This window comes from Camelina sativa, chromosome 2, assembly GCF_030686135.1.
Source record: "Camelina sativa cultivar CO46 ecotype springtype chromosome 2, ASM3068613v1".
Taxonomy (NCBI): domain Eukaryota; kingdom Viridiplantae; phylum Streptophyta; class Magnoliopsida; order Brassicales; family Brassicaceae; genus Camelina; species Camelina sativa.
Window position 1 is genome coordinate 17,573,945 of NC_141881.1, and position 15,749 is coordinate 17,589,693.

The 15,749-nt window shown below is 34.2% G+C and overlaps 1 protein-coding gene across 1 annotated transcript; it reads right to left on the reverse strand.

The window, feature by feature from the left end:
- Positions 1-338: 338 nt before the first annotated feature.
- LOC104751737 (uncharacterized) lies at positions 339-2,091 on the reverse strand. Its single transcript, XM_010473757.1, has 2 exons — positions 1,797-2,091; positions 339-1,648 (listed from the first exon to the last, which is right to left on the reverse strand). Exons 1-2 carry the CDS (start codon positions 2,089-2,091, stop codon positions 339-341), a joined length of 1,605 nt encoding a protein of 534 aa, XP_010472059.1.
- Between the last annotated feature and the right edge of the window lie 13,658 nt (positions 2,092-15,749).

The following is a 15,749-nucleotide window of genomic DNA, read 5'->3' on the forward strand; positions in this document are numbered from 1 at the left end:
TTGCTTTAGTATCTAATCATACAGTATTACTTGAGTTTGTTGTTGTTTTTTCACTTTCGTTATAGGCAATGCTTTTTTGGTTTTTTTAGAGTGTGTCGTGTTTTGCACCGAGAAAAAGAACAAAGAAAAAAAAGAGTGTATCGTGTTTTGATTTAATTAATCAGAAGTCTGCACTTTTCTCGTGTGTATGATTTTAACCTCCTTTGCATGAGCTAAACAACATTTGTATAGCAATATTCATCATAAAATAAAATTTAATTTTATTAGAATAAATACTTAAATTCATAACAAAACCAAACAAATTAAGAACTTAAGAAGCAGAAAAGAACGAACCAAACTTAAGTTTGTAGTTGGTTTCTCACACTCTCTACAATACTTGGGTCACACGTTATTTGTTTAGGAAGAAGACCTGCTCTTTCCAATGCTTGTTTCTTCATGTGTGGAATTTTGTAGTTATTAGATCCTCCAACTCTCATAGTTTCTTGCATACAAAGTTGCAAACTCAGGAAAATGTGATTGATCTTCGTCGTTGAATATTCTTCAAAAGCTTTTCTAACGGCAGCAATAAGTTCTTCAACGGTTTTAGGACATACCTTATGTTGTAGGGCTTGGATAGCACTAAAAAATCCAAGGTCAAGAACATTCAAATCTGGAGAACTCGGCGGTTGACATATCAATCGAATGTCAAACCCATTTTTTGAAGCAGCTTCTTGAAATTCTTTATCGCTTGGATTCACATGTGTCCTTGCATTATCTTGTTGAATGAATATAGGTTTCCCCAAATCTTCAGCTGGCCACTTTCCGTGAATGCTCGGAATAACTTCTTCAATTAAGCACATTTTTATGTGTTCCCTTTTGACGGAAGTAATCGGTTTTATTTCCATGACCCCTGCTTCTCTGTTTCTACTTCGTCTTTTTGTAGGTTGCATCGTGACAAAGGGAAATACACCGATCTTTCCCGAAAATACTTCAATACCAGCAACATCAAATCTTGGACGAGCCATAGCAACTAAAAACATAACTTTCCCAATAAAATTCTTACTTTGACATGTCCGCAATGGTTCATCTTCAGCCGGAAGTAGATAATAATTCTCTGACTTCTTAGTCATATAGAACCATTTCTCGTCAATATGTACAATATTGTACATATTGACAAATTTTGGCTCGTGAATCAAACTGTGTGGATCGATCATAGATAAGCAGAACTGGAGTCGTGCTCTCTTAGTCTCCTCTTTAAGATATGGTTTCAGTGCATTACTGTGACGTCGTAGAAGACCTTCTTTTAGTCGTCTATATAGCGTTACATAACTAACTCCAAGTGCTTCTACCAATGACCTCAAAGTTGTTCGCCGGTGAAGAGGAATGTCAGCAATCCGTTGTAAATCAATTTCAACTCTCTTACGACCACAGTTTTTTGTCTTTCGCTCAGATACATCAACTGATGCACCAAGGGGAGTCTTTTTAGCTCGTTCCCATATTCGTTGCACCGTACGACGATGAATCGAGAACAACTCTGAGACTTCTTTTGTTGTTGTTCCATCAATCTTTCCTTTGACACTCCTTTCCAACAAAGCATAATAAATTGCCCATCTTTGAGCATTAGTAACATTCTTTTTCTTTCCATTTGTTGACTGATGATGGTTTTGTTCTGTTCAAAAATATTTAGAAGGAGTAAGTGACACATTTGTATGAACTAAATATGAAAAGTCAAACACACGTTCTTTACGAAACATATTGATATTCCATTTATAACACACCAGTTCTATATGAATATTAGAAAATGATTTAATATATACCTGGGTTTCCAGCAGAGTGATCTTCATCTTCCTCATACAGTTGATTAAGATCTATCTCTACATGTTGTGCATCTGATCCCGCCGTTAGATTTGGATTCAAATCGATTAAAAGAGTACCTTGCGAAGACGAGATGACCGTTATCGGTGTTTCTTCATTTGGATGAACTGATTCAGTATCATCCCTAACGTCTTCAATTTGGAAAACATAATCATCACTACTAACAGGTGGAATATTCAAATCAAATGGATAATTTTCTTTATCTGTTGAAGGTGAACAGTTTAAATCAAAAGCCATAGATAGATGAAGTCTGTAAATAGTGACATGGATCTAATATATTCACGTCCAATATTTTTAAATTTTGTTCGATTGCCTCCACTCAAAATTTTGGCTCCAATTTTTTACTGTAATAAACACGTTGAAATAGATTTAGTTCAAAAATAAGTGTCGATAGTTCTCTTAATTTTAGAACTGCATTAAAGTATCACAATGACTATTGACTAAATTAAGAAGAAGTCTAAGAGATACACGTTTACAAAACTAATTATTTATAATTACATAAAATTAAATTAAAACAGATAATTGTAATTATAAAAACAGTTTAGCGGTATAAAGGAGTTTTAATCTATTTTCTTAATCTGTGTGAAGAGTATCAGAATGACACTCTTTGTGAAACAGAGGGAGTATTAAAATACAAATTTAAAAACAATTAATTTTCACATTTAACTCACATAATATAAAACTGAAATTTTTATAGCTTCTCCCTATAAATTATGCATTAACTTTATTTCTCCACTAAGTTGTATTAATTAATTGTATTAAAACAAAACAATAAATTAGAATTGTAACTCTCATTTTTCTAAATGCAATTTTTCATCATTTCTCTTCCTATAAATACTCATTATCTTATTATCTTAGTCTATCACTCTTTCATTCTCTCATCTTCTTCCACTACTCTCAAATCTCTTTTTTTGTTTTGTTTTGTTTTGTTTTGTATTTTTTTTGTTATTGTTGTTGTATGGGTTATAAAAAATCAAATCAAATATCATTGTAAAAGCTTAGTTTTAGAGTTTGTATGATATGTATATCTTATATATTTATTTTAATCTTTTAAAATGTTTATCTCCATTTTCTATTTTATATTGACATCTTATAAGTAATTTTCATACTTCCTTACAATATTCACCACATAATAAGATCATAAAGTTGAAATGATCCATATGTAATTATCTATTATGTCTCTGGTTATCTCACATATTCATGTATCATTTTTTATAAAGATCAATATAATTATCCATTTATCCATTTATAAAGACTATTTTGTTTTGTGATCCAATTGATAAATCTGCAGAGATCAATATAATATATATTTTTTTTTTATGATTTGAGGTTTTTGAAAACAAAAAGAACATAATTAAACAATTGGTTTTTTGTGTCTTTTAATCAAGATAAAAAATGATCCAAAAAACAAAACATATTCAACTGGAACTTAAATATAAAAATAAAATATCATTTTAAAAATATCATTTCACTAAATTCTCTAAAGATGAAACCATTAGTATGAAATCTAGCACTATAAGATAAATTGATGAGTGAAAACCAAAAAAATATAACTTATCCTTGGGATTTTAAAAATTATTGAGATTGAAGAATTCATATAATTTTATAAGAAAACTAATTTAGTGTGTCACTTAAAAAGTAATATTTTTTTATATTGAAGTATTATGTGTAAGTGTTGAGTTTATATCAACAAACAACCAAATCATGTGAATTTTGATTCAGCCACTTGATATTCCTTTTATTTTAGGTTATAAAAAATTAAAATATTTATTTATAATTAAAGACATGTAACTCCATTTAACTCAAATGTAACTCCTATCCAATAATTGTACATTAATTCATTCCTCCTAACTTATTTATCTTTCAAGAGAAAATATTTTTCGTTAAATTTTAACATTTTTTATTTGTTTTGGTTGGGTAAACTTATATTCATATTTTGGTTGGCGAAATTAATATATTTCTCATGCAAAATTATTGTTTATAATATATTTCTCATTTCAAAGTTTAAAGCAATATATCATGTATATAAAAGTAAGCTTTTTGTCTCTCCTTATTGGTTGATTTTCATTTAATGTTCTAATTTTTATTTATTTTTTATTTGCTTTCTAATTGCTTTAAACAATATTTAAGACCCAATAAACACAATACATTTAACTCACACATTAAAATAAAATTATAACTAAAAATAAAATAAATTATGCATTAATCATATTCTACCACTCAATTTTATTCAAACACAATAAATTATTATTGTAACTCCATAGTTCTAAATGTAACTTTCATAATTTCTTATCATATAAATAAGCATTCTCTCAATCTATCATTCTCTCATATTGACATTCTTTTACTATGAAACAACCCGACCCTTCTTTTTTTTTTAAATTAAAAACAATATATATAATTAAGCATCCCATACTACTTAATTGACCAATCCAAACCACAACTCAACATTAAACCAGCAATAACATTAAGCACAGCGGAAACATACCAATAATACAAAACCAACAACATCATCAATACAATAACATTCCTAACCTTTCTATCCGGCAACCTAACATAACACTAACCAAGGTTCCAACAACATAACCAACAAATCCAATAACACACAAACGGGACCCTAGATCATCCTCCTCCTCATTGCCATGATTCCACGTCACAAACCTGCACACCACAAACAACAATTGAGATGCGTAAGTATTATCACAAATACTTAGTGAGGCAATCCTCCCATCTACTGGGCTATACACACAAGCAACTGAGAAACCAATGCTTAACAAATAACAACCAAACACAAACAAACCAGGAAAATCACGAAACAAGCAACTTGGTGTCGACCGACACCTAACTGGTGTCGATCGACACTCCCTTCGCAGACGCGAACTGCACGAATCCGAACGACGAACCTCCGTTTCCAATCATCTCCAATCCGTTCCAACCTCACCCAAAACCTTCAGGAACCTATAAGAACCATAACACAACCACCACAAGCAAGAACAACACCACTAACACCACCAATCGAGCAAGAACAACACCACAAAGCACCACCAATCAAGCAAGAACAACAAAGGATTCTCAGGCTTAGATAAGCCATGGTCATGCACTCACCTTATCAACTGATTATAACAACGAATACAACCAGTTGAGACTCTCCTAACGTCTGAAACAGCCCAGCAACGCCCTACAACAAGCCACACAACCAAAAACGACTTATAGCAAAACTGGACAGAAACATCAGAAAAGAACAGTCTCAAAGACGAATCCCTAAAATAAAAACCAACCGTTAACTATCAAATCGCTCCGGTGCAAAGCTACCCCTAGACGTCACGAAGCTTCCCACAAATTTTTAGCACGATCAGGCACCACACGAGACCACGATCTCAGTTACAATCTCCGATAGTCCCAACTCGCGTCTGAGAAAACGTGTCTCACGAAACTGTCAATAACTCATCGAGTTTAAATCCAAATCTACTTCTGTAAAAAGGCGAATGACGATGAAAGACTTGGGAATAAAGCTACCAAATTTCATTACCTTTGAGAACGATTTGATATGCCGAAATTGTTTCCTTCCAGACCCTAACGATTCTGATCTTTCTTCTTTAATCTCCTTCACACCACAATAGGCTCTCTCCTCTCTCTCTCTATCTCTGCAAACGGCGACCAGACACCCTAAAACCCTTAATTTGTCGCTTCTCCACTTATATACTCGGTTTAGATAACTAAACCAAACCAACCAAACCAAAATCGCGAATTAAAACAAACCCGACGAACCCAGAAATAGTGGTGTCGATCGATGCCACAAGGGTATCGATCGATACTCACACCAAAACAACAAAAATTGGTTCGCGGATGTTACAATTCTCCCCCACCAATAAGGATTCGTCCTTGAATCCTGTAACACCGTCCATCCGTCAAGGACCTCCATGCCACCGTCAACACGGCCCGCACGTCCTCCGACCAGACTGAACACCGTCAGCCAAGGTTTCCCGTGCAACTGTCGCAACAGCCCGCACACCTCCGACTGAACCACGAGGTCTCCCTCTAGTCAATATACTCACATCAAAGACACTATTTGCTCACAACTCAGTGCTTCCCCCGTCCGTGGTCGCAACCAACGAATCATGCCGGCTCGCTATCAGGCCAACCGCCTTAAGCTACGGCATCCAGGAAGTCACTCACACACACACTCCCCCCGCTCTCAGGTCGCAACCTTCGAGTCATACCGGCTCACTGCCAGGCCACAGCCTACAGCTACGGTATCCAGGGAGTCTCACACGCCCACTCCCCCCGCTCTCGGATCGCAACCCTCGAGACATACCGGCTCACTGCCGAGCCACGGCTCACAGCTACGGTATCCAGGGAGTCTCAAATATCCCGCTCTTGGGTCGTCACCCTAAAGCGCGCTCTCGGATCGTCATCCGAAGCAGACATACCACTCCCACTCTCTGGCCACAAAGTCCATCGAGCTATCGGTATCACATGAGTTGGGCCCACACAATCTTGAGCAAACAAGTCTGATGTCAACGAGTATCTCCCGACTAGATCTACCTCAACACTTTCCATTTCTAGAAACTTCTACTTTTAGAAACTTTCCTCTTTTAGCATTGCGCCTTCACGAAAACTCATAACCCGAACACCACCATGACCACCACCCGGTCACCCTGGAACACCCTACCCTCAAGGTATTTCCATACAGTTTTCAAAAATAGAAAAGCTCTGACTCCTATAACACTTTCCATTTATAATGACATTCTATTTATGGAAACTTTCCATTTGTAGCAACCTTCTATTTATGGAAACTTTCCATTTATAGAATTCCCGAGCTATTTCCTTTCCACTGGTTTCACAATCCCAAAACCAAAGAACTCCAACTTTTATTAGAACCTCAAATGCAATAATCGTTTACAACTCCAAATGAAAATACATCATGAACGAAAGAAAACAAAAGCTAAAACTAAGCGCCGGAATGGACACCCAGTCCTCCCTTCGGCTGCGCCGCAACCTCCATCATCTGCCTCCTGATATGCCCTTCCTCCCCGCAATGATAACACACTCGACGGTACTCCTGCGAATCACCTCCCCTGGGCCCGCTTGCCGACACGTGATCCATGCTCCCGCGCCCAAAACCTCCCTGGCCACCTTGGTTTGCCACTGTCGTCTCTTCCCGCCTCCTCTTACGCCTTTGCTCCGACTGCCTATCCTTGCGTGGAATGCCCTGCTCCAATGTCTTCTCTGTCTGAGCCGCTGAACTGACCACCACCAACTGTGACCTCAAGTCATCCTCTATCCCAGCTGCAACCTCAACCAGCTCCGCTCTCGTAGCATAGCTCCTCACTCTGCACCGAGTCCTCAAATCATCCCGCAGAGCCAACAAAAACCTCCGCACCTGAACCGACTCTGGCTCCCATGCCCGACCTGCATACCCCACAAGCCGACTGAACTCTGCATCCAGCTCCCGCACTGTACGGTCCCCCTGAGTCAACCCCAAGAATCGTGCCTCCATACGATCAAGAGCCTCCTGAGGAAAATACTTGGAGTTAAACTCCCTCACAAAATCCCCCCAAGACATACCCCGCTGCACCCTCCGTGCTGTCACCGACCTCCACCACACACGTGCATCTCCTGACAAGTAAAACACTGCCAGATCCACCCTGTAATGGTCGGGACACCTAAGCGAAAGGAAAATATCCTCCATCCGCTCCCTCCACTCATCCGCTACACTCGGATCGGTACTTCCTGAGAAATACCCTGCTCCCACATGCCGCAGCTGCTCCATCATCCGCACATACTGAGCATCCACTACCTCGGCCCCCAGCTGCACACCTACCTGCAAACCCGCCACAGGTTGCACCGCTGGAACCTGCCCACCACCCACTGGCGGCACTACTGGATCCTGCCCACCAACCACTGGCGGCACTACTGGATCCTGCCCACCAACCACTAGCGGCACAACTGCTGGAAGTCGCTGCAAAACCTGAGCTAGCAAGTCCATCAAGACATCCTCCCTGCCTGGAGCACCTCCTGCTGCAACCCCCACACCCGGGGCAACACCGTGACCAACACCGTCACCCAAACCAGCCTGGTCTCCAGACACTCTAGGATGAACCTGTGACTCCGCCACCTCCTCACTGGCCATGCTCTGGGCTACACTCACACTGGCCTCAGGAATCTGACCTCGTTCCCGACCACGACCACGACCACGCCCACGACCATGACCACGACCGCGACCAACAGCACCCTCTCTAGCCATCTGCACTACCCAGAACAGAAGGCTAAGCACACAATTCAAAAACCGCACATAGAGTACACATCTTACCGTGGAATCTCATTGAAGGCTCAAAGAGGATGATACTAGGACTCAATACCGCAAACAAATTTACTAACTACTCATAATCAATCACACAACATCATGCATCAAGCAAAAGGAAAATAATTCACCCAATTAAATTCCTAACCGCTCTAACCATCCATTTAACCATCCTAGAACCGTAAAGGCTCTGATACCAAAATGAAACAACCCGACCCTTCTTTTTTTTTTAATTAAAAACAATATATATAATTAAGCATCCCATACTACTTAATTGACCAATCCAAACCACAACTCAACATTAAACCAGCAATAACATTAAGCACAGCGGAAACATACCAATAATACAAAACCAACAACATCATCAATACAATAACATTCCTAACCTTTCTATCCGGCAACCTAACATAACACTAACCAAGGTTCCAACAACATAACCAACAAATCCAATAACACACAAACGGGACCCTAGATCATCCTCGTTCTCATTGCCATGATTCCACGTCACAAACCTGCACACCACAAACAACAAAAATTGGTTCGCGGATGTTACATACTATCTCATTTTCACATTCTCTCATTCTCTTCTACAATACCTCAAATCATTTTTCGTTTTTTTTGTTATTTTTGATTTCTTATTTTTGTTGTATTGGTTGTAAAAGACAAATGAAATATCATTGTAAATTGTTAATGCTAAATTTTAATTTTAGAGACTACATGATATATATTTTACATTGTTCTTACTTTAAAAGATTTATCTCTTTTATCTAATTTGGATTATTATCTTATAAGTAATAATTCTCTCCTCCTCTCCCACCAATATCAAATGTTGTTATATCTCATATGTGTTGTAAGAGTTTGATTCTATATTTTAATTTAGAAAGTATTATATATATATATATATATATATATATATATATATATTACATTGTTCTATTTTTTAAAGATTCATCTCCATTATCTAATTTGGATTACCATCTTATAGTAAACATTCTCTCCTTCTCTCCTACCAATATCAAATGTTGTTATATCTCATATATATTGTAACTTGTAAGACTTTGATTCTATATTTTAATATAGAAAGTATTATATATATTTAACATTGTTTTCAATTTTTATTTTATTTATATAAAAAAAATATTTCTTTTATATTTCTTGCCTTTCTAATCTATTCATATTTATTTTTTAAATTTGCATATGTTGGTTTTAACAAAACAATCAACTTTATTTGAGAATTAGATGTTCCTATTAATTTTTGAATGATCAATGTGTAACATATAAGCATTTTGTCTTGCAATCACAAGTTCCATTTCCATTGCTTAACTCCATGGTTAAACTATAATATATGTTGTCCTATTTGTAGGAATAACAACATACTTATTTAATTTATTTAAAAGAGCAGATGATTAATCGAAATAAACATTTATCCAAATTTTATAATTCAATCAGTGAGTGTACTTATTACTTTGAAAAACTTTTACATTGAAGTTCATCAAATCATATAAGAAAACTAAAATACTATGTCACTTCAAATTTGGAAGGAAACACTTGGTATTCCTTTTAAAAAAATTCAAAACACATATAAAAATTTATTAATATTTAACTCACTTTAAAGACATTAAAGGTTATTTAACTCAAAAATAACTTCTATCCAATAATTTCATACATTCCTCCCACAAATAAAATATATATATATATATATATATGTTCAAGATTGTATTTAAATATTACATAATTTTTTAGTTAGCTAAATTTATAGTCACATATATACAATATATATACATAAGAATTTATATTACTTATTAACACCATAATTCGATCCATTATTTGCTTAACTCAAAATTGGTTTCAAAGCCAACTAATGAAAAACAAAAACGATCTTATTGATATTAGACCAAAACATGGGCATACAAACATAATCACTTACACGGAAGATATTTTTAAAAAATAACTTATTATTGTAACATCAAAGTATGAAGGGTTTACATAAGCAGTTAATTAGAAAATCTATAATACAATAAATGTATTGGAAACAATATCAGTCAATGATAAGATTGGATCCTCAAAAGCAAGAAACAACATCTTCATAATTCATAAAAACTAAACGCCATAATTATACATATCTAAACGAAATGGTATAAACATATAGTGTATAAATAAAAGTGACGGCAAAGCCCGTATATGCCTAACTAAAACGAAATAATACAAAAGAGAAAACGAAAAAACCAAAAAGAAAAACAAGAAAGTGCCAACTACACCACAACCCACGTGTTGCGTGGGGAAGCACCTAGTTGACTTTAAATTTAGGCTTTTATAGTAGACTTGGTTTTTACTGGAGTTTAGTATATGAAAATAACAAACTCATAGATTCTAAATTTTTCTATATTTTAATACTAGTTTATTAACAAAAAAACACTGTAATGGATTAAACCACTTTTTATTTACCATTAATCAAATATAATACATAATAGTGTGGTTAGAAAAAATTAAAGACAAAACTACAGCGGATTAACTGCAACCGTTTTTACATATAAATAAAATTAGTCTACAATAATTTGTTGTCCATACTAAAAATAATGGTATAATCTGTAGATAAATTTGTCCATTCCGACTGCAGTAATTATTTAGATCCTTAATATTCTTAGATTATCTCCAACGGCAACAACCCATTATAGTCTATAAAACAAAAAAGATATATTATTTTAATTACAAATTTTCTTTTTGATTTTCTTTTACTGGCTGAATTATTTGTGAGATGACATGTGTCCATAATTTTGGTAGAGTCGTTTCTAAAATCTCCTAATCTAGAGACTGATTTTATTTCTCTCTTCAGCTTTTAATTTTTTATTAATTTTCTTTTTTTGTAGAGACTCCCTAAATCTCTGCGTTGAAGATGCCCTTAAAAAAAATGATGGTTTTCGAGTGGCATAATATGTTAATTAGGTAGTAACCCGTGCTATAGCACGGGACAAAATATTTTCATATAAATTTTAAATTCGTAAATTGACTAATCAAGAATTATATTAATCTAGGTATTGTAGCAAATATGAGTTACTTTGTAACAGGTAACACGTATCTTCCCGTCTCATCCCCTCACATCTTAACTCATCCCGTCTCGTCTCGTCTCGTTTAGTCCAGTCTCGTTCCATCTCAATCATAATTTTTTGTCTTATGTTCGTTCTTTTTAAAATTATTACTCGTTACACAATGTTTACTAAAAGAGATTGGGTAAAAAAATAAAAATGGGATACCAGAGTTTTTCGCTGAATATTTTTTATTTAGTTAGTTGAAATTTTCAAAAATAAATTAATTTTCAAAAACTATATAAATATTTTCAAAAATACCAAAATTTTAAAATTGTCTGTTCCAAAATGGTTAGTTACATGTGGCATAGTCAATCTGTATCAAAATTAGTGAAAACTTGACATTTGAATTTATCTACTTATATTTTTTAAATTCCTACTTTTATCTAAAATTTATGACCCTTTTAAAAAAAAAAATATTCAATATATTGGTTCTCATTATGAGAATTACCCATTTCAGTTTACATACTATTTCTCGTCTTAATACCATAAATAGAATGGATATTTTCTCAAAATTTAGTTATTGTTTTTTAAAGTATATGTATTTAATTAGTAAATTAAATTACTTCAAAATACACTGGTAAAACATATATTCAGTCAAATAATAATCCCTTTTAGGTTGTAAAAAATAATTGTATAATATTAGAATTTTCCATAAAAATTACTTGGCCACTCTTTTACAGTGTTTGTCAATATTTTGGTGTATATGTAGAATACCGAAACTCATACCGAAAATAAACATATCATCATCTTCATCACCTGGAAAATATAAATTTTTTTGCAATCCATCCATTATAATCAAGCAAAGCCCATGTTTGTTGAAAATGTTAAAGTAATTTTTAATGGGGTGTTAAATCTCGTCCAGTCTAGTCCTATCACATCCCGTCTCGATCCATCCCGTTAGAAATTTTATGTCCATAAATGTTTTCTTTTAAATAGTTATATAGTAGACAACATAAATTGTAAAGTTTAATGTTTTTTTTAAATGGTTGAAGAGTATAATTTTATTCTTAATAAAAATTATTTAATAAATTTGTTTTTATACTTTAATTGACATATCTTATTAACATTTTTATCATTGATATATTTAAATCAAAGATTTATATAGTTATTTGTTTAAATAATTGTAAGTTCAAATTTAACGTTCTACAACATTTGTAGATTAATTTTTAAAAAATTATACGGTAGTAGTATACGCAAAATTAGCCCAAATACCTTCAGTTTTTTACGGAAAACAATCAATTAATAGCATATTCGATTATTTCACGGTGAGGATGAAAGCATAAAATCTTAAAAAGATTTTCCTTGTCCTCATCGACGATAACAATATTCAATTACCATAATTTGGGGTAAATTTTAATGACGATGAAAAATCTTGACTCTTGTATAATCTATTTGATCATATATTTACTTTGTTTCGTTTTTGTTTTTGGAAAAATTTATGGAATGACAAAAATAATTTTGGTCATATATTGATTTAGAGACATAACAAATATGGTTTTATTTTTATCAAACTAACATATATTTACAGCTTATTAGAAACGACCAGTAGACACATATTAGATACGTAAATTAAACTTTTATAAGATGGGCTGCATGATCCTTTTGTTGGCATTTTACGTTTAAAAATAAATAGACGTTTAGGTTAAAATTGTAGTTCAGGTTTAATATTCTTAATTTTCCTACTATTAACAATCATTTCATTGTTTGATAAAAAAAGACTAAAATGCTCAGTGACGTTTAGATAAATATAATTAAATCTTATTATAACTTGAACATGATAACGAAACAGAGGAAATAGAAAATAAATTGAAACGATACGAAAATTTTAAAAAACAATGACAGAAATAGTTCAATCTTGTATTAATCCTCTTGCCAAACATGCTTCCTTGTATGATGGATATACAACTCCACCATAAGTCCTCAAATCTTCGTCACTTGTTGGTCCTTTAAGAAAACGGAAAAGAAGTTTAATGGATAAATTTCCATTAAACTTACTTGAAATAGAAGTAGTTCTTCGACTGTTGACTCTTCTCTTCCTCCTTTGAAAGCATTTTCCTGTAGGATCCCAAATGTAAAACGCAGGTAGCTCCTCGAAAGTGAGTTGTCTTGCAACTTCACAATTAAGGTTTAAATCGAACCAAGCCGTTAGCATAAGATCTTCCATATTTTTTTCCGTTTCCGGCGTACTCATTTTTATTTTGATATTTTGTTTTGTGTATAGGATGTTTGGGCTGAATGTGATAAGGATGAAGTAAGCTAATTATATAGGTGGTGAAAATTAGGGTTTTTAAAATTGTAATGTAAGTTGGGCCAATTGATCCATTAGGTGTGGTTTATAAGTTGGGCCAATTGATCCATTAGATGCCTTCGTACAAAAAGGAAAAACATAAACGGTTCGGATGTATCATTGAACGGTCATGATTAAATGAAAGGATCCGGAATAATGTAACCGGGTTAAAAGGATCTGCGTCTTTATCTGTTTCCATGGGGTTGGAAATTTCCTTTGTACCCTTTTAAAAAATCGAAAATTTGGTCATAATTGCAATGGCATTGTATTGTAAATTCTTACAAAACTAAGGTTTTTTCAGGCAATGTTTTACAATTATGACAATGGCATTATATTGTCAGCTTTTAATTTTTTATTAATTTTCTTTTTTTGTAGAGACTCCCTAAGACCATCATTAGTGGTGAATACTCTTAGAAGTACTCTCTTGTTGGGCCCCAAAAACAGAATATTAAACCCATTTTTGAGTCCATTTTAGTGAGTATCGCTGCTTCTGATAGTAACTGAAGCAACACCCTGAGAAACCCGACGTGGCGTTTTGCCATTGGTTCCAGAAGAAATATAAACCGCAATTTTTTTTTTATCTCCAATTTTTTTTCTTTCCGAGTCTCTCTCTCTTATCTGTCGGGTGAAAGACGATTTGGGTGGCGATTCTTGCGAATACCGGGAAATTCCATCGATTCAGACCGAATCTGATGAACTTTCCGGCTAAATATGGAGGATGATGATGGCAAGCAGAGGCGATGGCGAAGAACAACGGTGTAACCCTAAGATGATGACGCTTCGGTTCTGAAGACAAAATGACGGCGGAGGAAAGTTTTCTGTCGATTTAACTTATTAGGCGTTGATTCATTGCTTTTGAGATTAAATTGATATTCACTTGCTTTTGAAATTTTGTTTTGGAGGATTGAGGGTTACGGTTAAATTACTCTGATTGTATGATATCGTTTTTATGAATGAGTATCTTTTATGTTCTTGTTATCTTATGTTTGTGTTTGTGTAAGATTAGTAGAGTGTTTAGTGTTTATGTATGTTGTTCTGATCAGAACCGATCCCAACTGTTTAGTGTTTGTTTATGTTGTTCTGTTTGTGTTTGTTGAGAAGGAAAGAAGGAAAGATTAGCACAAATGGTTTTTCTTCCTATATTGTTCTGCCTCGAAACCATGATAAGAAATCTTATATGGTTCTGCGTTTTCGTTATCAAAAGTAGTGAAACAAACTAAGTGAGTTTAGTCTGACTGTTATCTATAAACTTAGTATGATATAACTTGTGCTCCTGAGAGAAGATTTGTCACCTCTTTCTCTTCATTTTCTTGGTAGAACATTCAGATGCTGAGACTTTCATTGTAGATTGGATTACTGTCTAGTTTATATTGTAGAACGGTTCTGGTTGGATCATCGTTACTTGAATGATGTTAATAACTGGCCAATAAAGTATTTAGGATTAACGAGTCTGATCTACACATCAAGTTTCAAACATATTGGATTTAGATTTATCAGCCCAATGTTTGAAAGTCAAGACTTGATTCAATCCTAAGCTAATTATCCAAAGTATGATGTTTTGTCTTTTATGGTGTTGTATAGAACCTGGCGAACCCGACAGCTTTACTTAGTGGATTGATGATGCTGCGGCATCTGAAACTCAACAAACAAGCAGAGCAGATCCACAGCGCCATCATCAACACAATAGCCGAGGGAAAGTATAGAACAGTTGATCTAGGAGGCTCCTCAACCACAACAGATTTCACAAAAGCAATCTGTGATCATCTCTAAACACCCGTAAAAGCATGATTCTTTCTCTACCATTTACCAATCTGATTTTCATTTACCTGTCTAATTGTTGTTTCGTTTGTTGTTTACTTTAATGTAGGATGTGAAGTGCCAAGGCTGCTACAACATGTAAACTTGGGAAACAGTTTTTTTTTTCATTCTTTTCCTTTGACATTACATAGTTTAAAGAACATACAAAACTTGTAAAATATGTTTAAGAATGAGCAACCCTTTTTTGGTAAGAATGATTTTGCAAAAATACTCTTAGGGTTGCTTTACTTAAATTAATATTAATTATATGTTTAAATAATTTGAGAGTAACTTAGAGAGTACCCTTTACTAATGATGCTCTAAATCTCTGCGTTGAAGATGCCCTTAAAAAAAATAATGGTTTTAAATCGAGTGGCATAATATGGTAATGTAGATTACTTATTTTTGAGACAACTTCAAA